Source organism: Calidris pugnax, unplaced genomic scaffold, assembly GCF_001431845.1.
Source record: "Calidris pugnax isolate Ruff unplaced genomic scaffold, ASM143184v1 scaffold117, whole genome shotgun sequence".
Classification (NCBI taxonomy): Eukaryota; Metazoa; Chordata; class Aves; order Charadriiformes; family Scolopacidae; genus Calidris; species Calidris pugnax.
Window position 1 is genome coordinate 195,186 of NW_015090834.1, and position 14,862 is coordinate 210,047.

General features: G+C 43.3%; 1 protein-coding gene across 1 annotated transcript; it reads left to right on the forward strand.

Moving 5' to 3' along the window:
* Nucleotides 1-2,363: 2,363 nt before the first annotated feature.
* Nucleotides 2,364-12,528, forward strand: AMER3 (APC membrane recruitment protein 3; the record flags this gene model as incomplete). The annotated part of the gene is made up of 2 exons (XM_014941527.1): nt 2,364-2,464; nt 9,499-12,528. A coding segment is annotated over exon 2 (3,009 nt), but the record flags the coding sequence as incomplete, so codon positions are not given.
* Nucleotides 12,529-14,862: the final 2,334 nt, after the last annotated feature.

The following is a 14,862-nucleotide window of genomic DNA, read 5'->3' on the forward strand; positions in this document are numbered from 1 at the left end:
AGAGCTTTCCTAGTTCCTGAGGAGCAGCAACAGACTGTCCTAGAGACAGCAGGTATGGGAACTACCTGAAACGCTACTGGAGCCAAGAGCTCCTCTCTGGCCAGATTCTCTCCTCTAAATCTTTGAGTATGGCTTGTCTTACTGCATTTGAGTTGAACAAGAAGTAGGCTTCAAATGCAATTTTCTCCTGCTGTCTATTTCCTTCTCCACATGGCATATTTGGGTGCATCTTTGCTGGTGTACCTTTGCCTTTAATGCCTGCGCTTCAGAGTTCAGAAACTCAGTTCAGAAATTGTGTGCATGAATAAGCTTCAAATAAAAAATCTAAACCCTTAGTTTTGCTAGGTTTGCTCAGACAGTACCAACACCAGCCCCCAGCCCTGGATCAGCACCAGAAGTGACCTCTGACAGATTCTCATGTCTATCAGCATTTCTAACAAGCCTTGGTGTTACTCTGAATGAAGAAGGGCTTCAAAGTTTTAAAGGCTCCCTCTTTCCAAAACAGAGTGCACGAAGCAGATGCTCTCAAAAGTGACATCACTGCAGAGCAAGGATCTACTACCGGAAAACTCAATGGTTCACATACCCATCATGAAGAAAGGCTTCCTCCTATGTTAATACAAATATTTCATGCGGAATAAAAAACATCAAATCTAATTCTAATTAATATATTTTCTCTCATGGTTGGTCTTAGTCTACTTGCCAGAGCTTGTTCTTTCCTCCTACCAGTCTTTTGGTGAAGTCACAAGGGCTTTCTACTTGTTGCAGACTGGACTAAACCCGGGGTGTTTTCCAAGATGTACCTTTCCAGTCTTTACCATCGGGGACACCTCAGTGGCTTACTGGCTGGCACTCAGAGCAGGAGCACTTCCTATAAGGTTAACTGGCTGATTTTTCAGCTTTTGGAGCTCAGACAGTACAAAAGCGTAAGCTCCTTCCCTCCCCCATCTCCAAGGTTTAGCTCAAGCACACTGTGAAAAGGAAGATGAGAACACAGAGCAGGGAAAAGCTTTTGTTCCCTTTCTGCTGTCATGCGGGGACAGAAGAGATCAGCTCTCTGACTGATGCGCCTGCTCCAACAGTGAGGGAACACTTATCTCCAGTTCGTAAAGAGCTGGAGGATTTTCTAAAATCCTTGCACAGATTGGACCTGTCCGAACTTGCTGTGTCTCACTCGGCCATGTGAGAGCTGCCTGTTCACCACCTTAGAGCTACCCTGGAGCAGAAGGGTGAACTGCCCGCAGGTACCACCAGTCTGTACACAAACTACTGCATTATCCCAGAGTACAGCTCGAAACTGCAGCTCACAGGAGAGCTACTGAAGTGGATTAAGCCACTGCTCCATGGCATACACTTTTGCTTTTAAGAGGCTCTTCTCATGCCCCCAACAGAAGTGTTTCAATGAGGAGGAAGGAGAAGGAAAGCGGCTTGAGAGACTGATGTAAGGACTCGGAGAAGAGTTTACGGGAAGGGACAATCAAGATACGATTCTCATGCCCCCAACAGAAGTGTTTCAATGAGGAGGAAGGAGAAGGAAAGCGGCTTGAGAGACTGATGTAAGGACTCGGAGAAGAGTTTACGGGAAGGGACAATCAAGATACGACCAGGTTGGAAGCCCTTCCCAGTGAGAGGGCTGGGGTGAGCGTGCCAGCTTTATGCTTTTGTGAAATTAAAGCTCTAGTGTTTGTGATGGCAATAAATTCATCTATATAACAAAGAATGACGTTGTAACACCAGATGTTGACTTCACTGCACACTGAAGCTGAAGTCAGACTGGCTGTCGGGATAATTTGATAAATCATGTTTGTCAAAGGCAATGTGAGGCTAACACCAGGCGCTCCAGCTTTGGGCAGCAGAAATATTCAGTCTCTCCCCTTACACCACTTTACTCCCACATGAAATCCCCTCTAATTTCAGCATTAACAAAAGCCCTACAAAAGGCAGCACAGTCCAAAAATCTGTATACATTCCACACTGCAGCATCTCACTAACCTGAGAACGTGTTAGGACTGCTTTTCCTGAATCCTAGTCAGAAACAAAAAAACATGTGAGAAATGAAATTAATTTGGATGTGTTCCTCCCTATTTTATAAGCAGTCATGTAGAGAGGAACCAAAATGCTGGCTCAGGACTCCCGAGCTTACCTCCTGGGCTTTTATTCCTTAGCAATGGAGGCATTTCCATGGCATCAAGCAGATGGCTGAAATAAGCATCTTTCCTAAATCTAGCTACATGTGGAAGCCTAGAATCTAAGTAAGGTACGAAAAAGCTACAAGCAGGAGGAATGAGGGGGTGGGGATGAAGGAAGAAGGAGGAGGAAAAGACAGGGGGAGGAGAGTAACACTGGAGAGCAGCAGTGGTCCAGCCCCTCAGAATCTGAAAAGCATCACAGGAGCCTCTGGATAAAGACCAGCCTCAATAGCAAGGCTAGGAGACAGAGGATTTCTGCTCAGTGATAAAACATGGTGAGTAGGATTTTTGTGATCTGCCTTATTGTTTGCTCTGGTGCAATGGCATTTCCTTTGCTCTGACACTCACAGCGACTCCGAGAGAGTATTATTTTGGGATGACTGCTCGTTTTTGAAGCATTGTTTTTTACTTATTTTTCCTTACATCTGACAAGTGTGTGCCTGTATTTATATAAACGCACATCCTATCTCATTTTAAAGCAATAAATTACTGAAAACAGCCAAAGCTGACGGCATTAACACTTTGCAGTCTGGTACCAACAGGCTGCTGGTCAGGGCAAGTAAAAAACGCCCTGTCTCTGTCTCAGGTAGACAGCAGAAATTTCTGCTCAGCTGCCTTCTCCTAGCAATAGAGTGATGATTCGATAGCTCCCTGCGCAGGAGTTTATGCTGCCCTTTTGCACGGTGTAATTGGAACATTTCAAGCAGTTACATTTCTTTCAGCCTCAGGTACAGAAGGAAAGTGAGCAAGGGGTGCAGAGGTTTTGTCAGAGAAGGAGCCTCCTTTTGTCATGGTCTCAGCCTCCTTCCGCCCTGCCCCACACCCCATGCGGGGCTGGGGGGAACAGTGGGTACCCCACACGGGGCTGGGGGGAACAGTGGGTGCTGCTGTTCCCCCAGGGATCCTGCTGGTCGGCACACAGCAGGACAGGATGCTGGGAGTAAAAACATGGTTAATTTTACTATGAAAAATCCCGAGCTGCACAGAACAGTTGGCAGGGCTCAAAGGAAGGTTCAGGCTTCCCTATAGCACACTGCTAATAAGATTAAGCATTTAGCTACACATCCTTCTACTATTCTGCTGGGGAGTGTAAGGTTTTACTTTGTGTGCTCACTGGAATTAAGGTTGAAGGAAAACACACCAATGTGCTTTTTGCTGGTTCTTCATGAGAAAGCCATTGCCTGACCTAAATGTATATGCTAATAATTAGGCATCCTGGGTTACCCAGGGGAGACAAATGATTAAGGGGAATGATAAGACACAGCCGCTAAGGCTGATGAGAGGAGCACTCCTAACAAGAGGCATGATCTCAATGCAGGTTTGTGTGTCACACGGGCGTCTTTAAAAATAAACATTCTTCTGTTCCGTGAATCATGACTGTCCCTGATTACATCCTCCATCCTTTACACCCTGTTCTTTTCTGCTTTCTAATGGAGATGAGATACTAGCAGGGTAATCAGTTTAAGTGAGAAGATGAGCCCTGCTTTAAAATCCTCTTTGGTTTTCACTGTACAAACTGTTACGTTTATTCGCCTACTACGAATGGGGTTACAATAACTGCTACCCTCTAGCAAGGATGCATTTTATTGCTTTGTAATTAAAAATCAAATTAACAGGATGGAATATATGTTCATGATTATTAGTAACTATTTTCATTATTAACTTTTATCTTCTGAGATAGAGTTAAGGTTTCTGACCGGAAACAGTCTTATTCCAAAAATACCCCCCCACACACTTTACTGGGAGCACCAGCTGTTCTTTATGCATTGCTAATTGATTAGATCCTAAGCATTAAAAATTAGTATTGTCCATTGACTTTAAAAGTAGCTGTGGCTCTCACCGCCTTGTGCTTGCTTGTTTTTGCATTTTAGGACCTCCAACTGGTGCCCAGTAAAAATCCTCCAAAGGTTAACTAGGAAGGGAGAGCCCTTCATTCTTTTCCCTTTCCATTATACAATTTCTCTAGGAACAGTTTTACAAAACATTTCATTTTAAAGTGCATCTGTTTTAAGCATAATACCATATCCAAATGCCCAAACCAGATACATGTTTTCAGAAAATTTAAGCGTGCTACCATTTTTGTTTGGAAAGCAGGGGTAATATTTTCAAAGGTAACTCTGATACTCAGGATCTTGGTATGAAGCCACTTGTGGAAAAGGGATTTTGGACTCACTCCAAACTTGTATCCTAAAACATAAAAGCAGTCCAAACAGAGGGTTTTTTTTCTTCTTTTTAAATGAAAAAAAAACTAAACCACAAAAAAGAATATGTAATGTTTATCAAGTCTTTCATTTAATAAAAGGAAAATGCTTGGAGGGAGCTGAAATTAAGACTTCAAATGGCATGCAGAATTCTGCTTAGCAAGTGACAGCAAGGTACCATCTCCACAACCTGCCAATTTTAAGAATGATCTAAAGGTAGAGAAGAAAGAGTACTCCAGTTTCCCCTGCAAAACAACTACTATATTCTGAATCTGGAGTACTCCAGTCTCCCCTGCAAAACAACTACTATATTCTGAATTTTGCTGATTTCTATCTCCAAGACAGACAATTATATATAAATTACACATCAAACAAGCAAGTAAGAGTGCCCAAGCCCAACAGTTGATAAAATTTTGGATAAAATAATCTTAATTATATTTTTTCTTACTTAAGCAAAAGCAATTTTGAGCCAAACTTGCCAAATCCAGAGAGTTCATCTACAGTTCCTCTTTGTAATACTATTACTACTACCCATGCAACTTCACTGAAGCACGTACTTCTACTTTCCCAGTAGGATGATCTTCCCAGTTCCTCTTTCTAATACTATTACTACTACCCATGCTACCTCACTGAAGCAGATACTTCTACTTTCCCAGTAGGATGATCTTCCTAGAGTTACATCCAAGAGGACTGCTATTTTAGCTACTAACACATTAAAGCACAATCTATTTTACCTTTTCTTTGAAGGTAACCTAAACAAACCTTTCCACTGTGAGATAGGCTAGTAACAAACAAGGTAACTTTGACACCAGCCCCAAAACCAAAGTTAGTCTTCCCCCATTCCTCCAGAGAGGAAAAACTGTCAACAGCTCAGCCTGGCAGAAAGCTCTGGGGGCCATGGGCAGAGGCAGGTGTGACCCCTCTCTTCTCTGACCCAAATGGCAGAGGTAATATTTGCACAGTTCAAATCCTGCCTCCACCCATCTTCCTCCTGCTTCCTAATGAATATCCAGTCCAGCTCCACTGAACCCCTCTTTGGCCTCCTTGTCTGTTGACCTGGACTTAGGTAGAATTTAGGCCATCTGAATATGGCTCTTATTAAGCAGAACAGTTATCTAACTCTGTCTTGTTCAGGTCCTCATAACCCAGAACTACAAGCAATTGCTTTGACTGTCCTAAAACCATGTCTCCTCAGCCCACAGGAATGTGTTCACCTTCCCATTCTAAAATTTTAATTTACTTTTAGATGAATCACAGACACAGATGGTATACGTTAGAGCATGAAGTATCTCTGCATTTTATGAGAAGTATTATCCAAATTTAAACCAAAACTTTATTTCCATTATAGTATAATCCCATAATCCAGATCTAATTGTCTGCTTAAACACTTGTGAAAACCTAAAAATGAGTAGCTGGCATGATCAGGACAGTACTATTTACTGTAGATGGGAAGTCTCAGCATTTCTGCACCTAAGATCATTGTAAATGACAATTAAACTGTAGCCCAGTGTAAGATTCAAGAATGTCCTCTATTTAAATATGTGATCCATAAGCAATTTCACAGATATTAAGAAAGGAGGTCAAGTAACATTAACAAAGAAAACATCCAGAGCCTGTTGAAAACAGAACCTAGCCCTAGTAGATTGACTGCTAGTTTCCACAGATGTCTATTCTTTATAGTGATTTTTAACTACAAAATATATTTCCTTTTCAAAGATGGAAATCAGTCCCTCATATACCTTTTATCCCTGTGGAAGGAGATGTTTACTGCATGTTAAGACCAAGAGGAGAATAATTAAAAAGCAGCAGAGAGAGACAAGAGCATAGCTGAGTGCATGAGTCAAGAAATCCCAGAGAAGATGTAACATTTTTTAAATGCCTATCATAATTTTTCATAGAATTTTGATTAGCTTTACATCACCACTGGAGGTTAACTTTCCCTTACAGCACTTTGTTTCTAACTTCACTGGTACAGCTTCTGGGGTTAGAGATATAACTGTCCCTGCAGAGAATTAAAAAAGGTATCATGGTATAGTCCAGTACAACCAAAAGTGCTAAAAGTATTAGTATGTATAGAAAGAGATCAGCGTGGCATAAATATTTCTGGTCCATATTTGGAAAGAAGCTCATTGATAATTTATATGATATAAGGATGAAGAGCAACTCTGAGTATGGGAATCTACAAAACAGCATCTGAGACGAATATTTTAAAAGATCTGCAGTCTGGCAGCCTTCCCATAAGAGCCCTCAAAGAGTTGACCCTCTCTTGCTGTTCATTTTTAATAACATTTTTAATCAGGAAGATTCCCGAAACTGTACCAGTGTTAAAACAGGATAAGCAGGATGACACAATGAACTAGATACTAATAGTCTGGCATAAATCCTGGGGGAAAATGAGAAAAAGAATATATGGGATTAAATAGAGACTTAGAAGAATTAGAATACAACGCTGGTGATTAGACATACAGTAGATTAAAAAAAAAAAAAAAAAAAAAATCAACAAAACCACCAAAAAACCCAACACCACCTAACTTTTTTTCTCAAAGGAAACTGAAAAGGTAGCACAGGCTGCCATCAGTGTACCTTACATTATTATACTACATATATTCTCAGTACACATGTTATTCAGGCCATTTGGCCTTTCATATTAAAGCTGTTCATATAATCTATTAAAAAAAAAGACAGGATAACAAGCCTTGAAGTATCTAGACCCAGTTACCAAACCAGTAGTCCATTGTGTTTCTTATCAAGGTGATACAATTCGGATAAAAGATTTCTTTATTCCAAAGACTATCTAATGATGTCCTGAATTCTTAGCTTTAATAATTTCATACTTGGCAGTAAAACAAATCCACCTCTAAAAGCCTTTTTAATGCATCTAGAGAAAAACTTCCCAAGTATGCAACTTCCTACAAAAATGACTCTTGCTTAATACTCAGAACGGGCAGAAACAGCTGTAGGACTTCAGAGTCCTACATAACGTTGTTAAAACACTAGCATTTGCCGTGTCACAGACCTCTAAGGAGACTCTCAGTAGCAAGACTTCCCACAGGGACACAGTACCTACTTGTACAAAGGACTGAGATGCCAGACACTTTATTTTTTGAGATATTAATAAATGGTTTTGCGTCAGCCGTTTCTGATCGTTTTCACAACTCTGCTGGAGTTCTGCGCACTGAATTTCTTCTCAATCACACCTTGCTTTTCAGAAGAGGAGTGTAATCGTGTCCCAGTGACCTATTTCTAAATATGCAAAACAAGTTTCCTGCAGCATAAGTGAACTCCAGATACCTGACAGGGTAGTGAAATGTTTACTGGCTTTCATTAAGAACGCTCTGCAATACTCGCATCCAGCCCCAAATGGAAATAAATGTGCCAACTTCTCAATCATACTGGTAGACGCCCATCTATCACCACCCACCATGTTTTCCATAGCATCCATACCCTTGATGTCAAATAGTCACACTTTACCCTTTTGTTTTCTACCTTTTGTCACTGACCTACATTTAGTTGTAAATATTGCTAGTCGTGTGCTCGTTTAAAAGGTTGTAAATAGTTGTAATATTGTTGTAAATATTGCTAGTCGTGTGCTCGTTTGCAGCTTCTATGAGAAACAGGCTGTCACCGATACGCCTGCTGGAGAAGTGCTGTGGGTGACACAGCTCCCTGATACACAGACCTGTGTCTTGTGAGGTGTTTGTTGGCCAGTGTGTTGCTGTTCCCAGCAAGCCCTGGCAACTGGAAAGCTGTTACAGTTCAAGGTAGATTAAAGACTGCTTTAAGTTGTACTGTAAGAGTGTTCAAAGGCTAGGCTTGGTGTTGAATTTAAAATCTCCCTGGCTGTCTTCGTACTGGGTGGAAATCTGGATCCATGGATCCGACCTGAGATTGCTCTCAAAGAAGTATTAATAATTTTTCATTTTGTCAGAATGGTTCCATACAGTTTGTCAAGGAGTGCTAGAGATAGCACTGTGTTGTTTGTGTGTGTTGCAGAGTTTAATAGCTCTAAGTGAGTTTTGTTATATCTAAACAATTCAAAACAAGAAAACCAAAAGATCCAAGCACATTCTTTCAAGAAGAGGACTTGAAGGTTTTGTCCTGCTTCCCATCCAGTGAAAATCTGGTTTCTGTAACAGCTGTAAGGGCTTGCTTCTTCCCAGATATACCTTTATGTAAGTCCATTGACTTACTGAATATTTAAGCTGATATAAGACAGGAAAGAATCAGATGTGTCCATGAAATAAGTGCTGGAAAACTTAAAGTATCATGGCTAAAATAATTAATGACTAATTAAATGTATTAAATCATAAACCAGATTCTATATTAAAGCATACAGGCAGAGACCAAAATTGGCACTGATATAGGTAATAGAGTATTTTTAGAAATAGCTGACCAACGCCCAAGGCAGATTCAATGTGGCAATGCCACAGTATATTACACTGGTCTTCATAAATAAGAAATAATCCTTCTGTCATAATTAACAGTGATTTTCAATGTGGCATTTTTTACTTTTTCCAATATAAATTACAGTGCAGAAAATTATATATTATGCTCAGGAAGAAGCAAAAGCAGTAATTTAGTTTCAGCATGCTTCCCAGGGTAGTACCAAGGTTTATGGATTTTCTACTCACAGGTAAATATTATTTTAATATTAAATGAGCATCATGTGTCAAATGTTTGATCCTCTCTCTCGGGAAACTCCCAACTTGAGCTCTTTGCCATCCTCAAAGGCACAGATTTATGAACTGCTGCCTCCCTGATGCACACACTCGTGTGTGTTCCTCAGGCATTGCTTTCCATTGATGATGCTCCTACTTTTGGAATAGGACCTCCTTCTTGTTACAAGCTATCCTGCAGTCATAATCCTAAATCCGAACCCCCTCATTTCTAACAGATAAACCATTCTCTGAGCCTCAGTTACCAACCTATAACGGGCAGTCTCCACTTGACCTGTTTCTCATGCAATACCATGACTTAGTGATGGAAAATTCTGGTGACAAACAAAACCACTTGTATAATGTTTACTATCTGTCCCTTTGTTCTCCAGTTGTTTCCAAAGTTTACAAGTGCCAGTCACCAACCTCATAATACTGCTGTTTTCTTTACAGAAACAGATGTGAGGAAGCACTATGGAGCTCAAAAGAGGAAAGACCTTCATAAAATCCAGTGCCCAACATGAGAAAGTGCCACCAGCGCACACAATTCCCATCAACAAAGACGATACGGGGAAAGACAAAAAGGCAGCTCTGGAGGGAAACCCAAGTGTAGCTGAAGTCCAGCTCGCGTGTTTGGCCACACACAGGAACTACAGATTTTCTACCAGAGCAGCAAGGAATGGAGCTGGCGACAACAGTCTAGAAAAATCATCTGGGTCCTCCTACAAACTTGTGAGGAAGAGTAAAACCCATGACTGTGTCGCTGAGGCAGACAAAACAGAGCAGTGCAGCCCCAGCAGCAGGGCTTGCGAGGAAGGTTTTACTGGAAAGGGTAAGGGGCGACTTGTCAATAGCATCAGCTTTTCAGGGTTGTCCAGCTCCAGCAGTAAGAAGGAGTGTGTGGTCAGCCCCAGCCAGTCTGCGTGCAGCAGTCAGATGATTGATTACAGGAACTTTGTGCCACAGATGCCTTTTGTACCGGCTGTCGCAAAAACCATCCCCAGGAAGAGGATTTCCCTCAAGAGATCTAAGAAAGGGATCAGAGATATATTTCACCTTAAAAAAAATAAACCAGACAGCCTGACGTTCCTGGTTGAAAAGGACAAGAATCTGTCCTCTCCAAGCTGCAAGAGTGAGTTTTCTGGGCGTCTTGCAAAGTATCTTTTCAAAACTGGAGAACCATTTGCAGCTGACTGCTTGTCACAAGACTGCTCAGACAGTGAACTGCAGTCTGACTCTTCCTACGACTGCTGCAACACCCTGTGTGAAGATGTCGCCTCGCTGAAGAGCTTTGACTCCCTCACCGGCTGTGGGGAAATCTTTGCTGATGAGACCTCTGCTCACCTGGAGCTGGAGAACAGCAAAGAAGTTCTGCTGAGAAGGACCAAGCACAAAGACAGCCCTGTCATGGGCTCTTTCCAAGGGGGTGTGGAGCAGCTGGCCTCTCCTGGCCAGAATGAGACCGTGGAATTTGCAAAGTTTTGGGACAACATCAACAAATCAGTGAGGCTACATCAGAGTGCTCTGTTTGATAAGAAGTTACTGAAGGTACCTGGTCCTGATGCGGAACAGGCTAGAAGCCAGGCTGCTGCATCTGTAACAGACCCCCAAGTGTCACCTGATAAAGATGGTGACAATTCCAAAGAGAGCTCCACAGAAACAGGAACGCCAAAAAGTGACAACCAGGAATCCACATCCACAAGTGATGAAGGTTACTATGATTCATTCTCTCCTGGACAAGATGATGAAATGAAGGAAGCTCAAACCCCTGGGGTCCCAGGTAGATTTCCAAGGGACAGCTACAGTGGAGATGCCCTTTATGAGCTCTTCTATGACCCAAACGAAGTCAAAATAAACCCAGTCCTAGATGATGACTTGTGCACGTCTGAAAGCGTTTCAGAACAAGCCATTGAAATCCCTTTGTCCATTTACAGCTTTCATGTTGGAGCTGAGGAAAACATGGCTTCCCAACCAGCTCTAGACATTATCAGCCAGAGTTTCTTCCACAGCACATGGAAAGGCAAAGAATGTTTGCTAAAGCTCTGTGATACCGAGCTTTCACTGACCATGGGGATAATAAACTGGCTGCGAAAACACTCGGGACTTGTTTCCTCCCCTGACTCTCTTCAGAGTCCTCAATCGCAACCAGAAAAGTCTAGTGATTCATCAATCCTGCCCAGCCCCAGTCCAGAGCAGGAAGCCAGCACAGAAGCTCAGCAGGAGCAACCAAGCAAGGATGAATCTAATATATTTAACCTATGTATGTCTTTGGATGAAAGCAAACATGCAACCCAGGCCTCCTCAGAAAACATTGCTGAAAGAGATCACAGCCCGGACTCTTGCCCTGCCACATCTAATTTGGATTTCCAAGGAAGGGAAGGGAGTCACCACAAGGATTCATTTATACTGCCTGGGACTGTGGAAACCACCAGAGCATCAAGTTATGCACTGCAATCAGAGGTTAATGGAGACAATCTGCAGACATCTTCAACTGAGAATGAGAAGGTGACAACTTCAGAAAAATGTGAGACATCTGGAGATAAAAACCAACTGCCAGAAAAGCTGAATAGAGACAGTGGCTCCCAGAGCTCTGAAACCCCTTTGCTAGATGACAATCATGAAGTAGAATCATGTTACTCCTACAAGACTGCTGCGACCTCACTCCTGGATCCCCTTGAGAGGGAGGACAGAAATAAACCAATGTATCACTCACTCTCTATTTCCTGTGAGAAACCACTGCAGCCTCTTACTGTCAGACACTTCCAGAGCTACATCAGCCCCACACCAACAGAGAGCAGCACTAACATAGTGCAGCTCTTAGAGCACTGTGTAACACAAGTGGCATCACTAAAAATCAGCTATGAAAACAAGCACCTGGAAGACAAATGCATTGGGAATGAAATGAACAATATCATTCGTAAGATGTCTCAGTACAAAAACAAGTTATTGCTGCAAAATGAATGCAACTGCATTGCCCAAACTCCAGAATACTCCAGTATTCCCAGCACAAACCAATACAACTATGAGACAAGTTTCCAGTCCAACGGTCTGTATCACTTGAAGCAAAACGGGGAGCAAATTTGCTCTGAAGGTGAGAAAAATAGCGCAAAAATCCTAGATGAGGTCACTAGAAGCAAGATAAATTTTGAATATGCCCAGCTAAATAATCAAGCGCTCTCCTATTTAAAAGACTTTACATTCGATCTTAGTCCAAGTGACTCTACTCCTGCTGCAACTCTTAGTAGACCAACATTTTTACCTCTCTTTAACTCTGTCTGCTCAGACATACCTGCTACTTTCTCCCAAGCTTCCTGCAGCACCACCGTGTCTCTATCTGACTCGCTGCAGCCTCGGGAGGCCAAGCGGTGCAGCCCAGGGCCCTGGGGTTACGCAGAGACCCCCTGCAGCAGCCTGGCTGGAAGGAGCCCTCTGTCCCCTCGCCCAGAGGCAGTGACCCCAGACACAGCAGGGACAGGGAGGACGACTCACTGCAGCCTCGGGAAGCCAAGCGGTGCAGCCCAGGGCTCTGGGGTTACACAGAGACCCCCTGCAGCAGCCTGGCTGGAGGAAGCCCTCTGTCCCCTCGCCCAGAGGCAGTGACCCCAGACACAGCAGGGACAGGGAGGAGCCACCAGTAACACACCTGCATGGAGAAGGTGAGTGCTTATGGGGAGTCTGAAATGAAATGGGAAATTAGTAACATCTGCTCTCTTTTCACCCAGGGTCATTTGGGGCAGCGGAGTCTGATATATACTCAGGCTTTCTCACTTTACAGTTTAATTGTTCTTAACTCAGTGTGGTAATTAAGAGAAATCAGAAATTAAATTACACAATTGCCCAAACCAGGCACTATGTATACCAGATATTGCATTCACTGAGTCTTGCAAGTCCCATGCAAAGATTGAAGCCCCATCCTCCACCCAGGTGCAGCAGTTTCCCCACCAGCTGAAGCAGGGAAGGTTTTTCCTTCTCGCTCTCCAGGATCTCCCATGCTTGGAAGAACCTGGTGGATATGGCTGCCCGGCCATAGACTGCTGGCGGCATTCAGCTCAGATTCCAGATCATGAAATCCTCTTGCTACATAATGACAGCATAAAAAATTATGCCCTGCTTCCCCCCTGGAGTGATAACGGGATCTTAGAGCTCTCTAGTGGACGTCCTGGCGTGTGAGCTGCTACACAGGAGGTCACACAGGAAAGCCAGAAATCTGCAATGCTAAGTTACAGGGCAGACAGTTTGTCCTGCAATTGCATATATACGGTGCACCCTCCAGCACAGGGGGAAGCCCACAACACTATATGCTGCTGCTGCTGCTAAGTGTACCGAAAGGATATTCTTCCTTCTTGCAAGCCTGAAGTCTCACTCCAGCAGGTGCACTTGGTCTCTGGCCAAGCAGTGCTGTGGCAGAGCGTGAGCTGCAGCCAAATGGCATGCTCCATGGGCAAGGCTTGACAGGCTGCTCAAGAGAGGGATTACAGGGCTTGTGCTGCACCTCAAGCTTTTGAAGATCCTTGAGCCACACTTACGTAGTATAGGGAGATCCAGAATTTGGTCTCTGACATAGGTAAGAAAACTGACATAGGTTGTAAAACAGAAAGAGCTGATGGAGTACACAGCCGTGGTGCTGCTTCAGATTTGTCAGTCACACAGGGCTTTATGCCATAGCAGATACTGTCTGTGCAGATTGCTCTAACGCTCCTGTTGTAAAACAGAAAGCTGATGAAGTACACAGCCGTTGTGCTGCTCCAGATTTGCCAGTCACACAGGGCTTTATGCCACAGCAGATACTGTCTGTGCAGATTGCTCTAACTCTGCACCAGCTGAGAAATCCTCTCTCCTCCAGTTGCTGAGAGGAATCTGCCGTAGAAGTATAAAACTTGTGTAAATTCTCTATCATGTGCCCTGCCAGATCTGACAGATTGGCTGGACTCTGCCCAGCCCTGGCACTCTGAGAGGGAACCTTTGGAGGTGGTGGAAGCTGGAGAGGAGGCTGCAGCAAGGGCCAGGATAGAGAATTAAGGAGCAGCTCATTATTGGATGGAGGGACCCAGGGAACATAACACTTCTCTGGTGCTTGTTGCTCACAGCAGTGTGACTGCTTCCTGGTCATCTCTGAAGGTTTTCCAAGCAGCACAAATGAAAAAGGACTGTGTTTCTCTCCGTATGAGGCAAAAACACCCTCACATGTCCAAGTCTTGGGATATTCAGCCACATGCTCTGCTATTTAAATCTTTCTGAAAGTGCCATTCCCCACTAACAAGTCTCCCATCGCAGGGAGGGGTATTTTTCAGGGGTCTGCATGAAGTTAAGAGCCACAGTCTCTCAGTCTTCAATATCCTTTACTAACACATTGTATAATTATAACCTGTTCATCAGTAAACTATGTCTTCCTCCAGTGAAAGAACTGATTTTGGTTGTTTTGCAAAAAATGCTGCAAACAATGCTGATTAGCAAACCACCTTCTTGTGTCACCAGATTTTTCAGCAAGACTTGCCATTGAAGGACACACCATAGTCCCTAGAACTATTTTCCTCTATTAGCTTATTTCTGAAACTAAAAATTCAGTACAAGCAAGGACAGGTTTGTGGGCACAGCCAGTGTAAGTAAGAAACCAGTGCTAGGCACAGCTTTAGGGTTAGAACAGCAGATCAATGTCTGCATTGGCCTGATATTTTTAGTTTGCTGTGAATATTAGCCTCCAGGGTACTGCTAAGCACATCCCTGCCTTCGCAGGCTGGGAGCGCGCAAAGGGATTCTAATTTTGAAGAGTCACTTGCTTTCTGGTAGAAATGGAGAAGGGGGTCGTAGCTGCCGTGA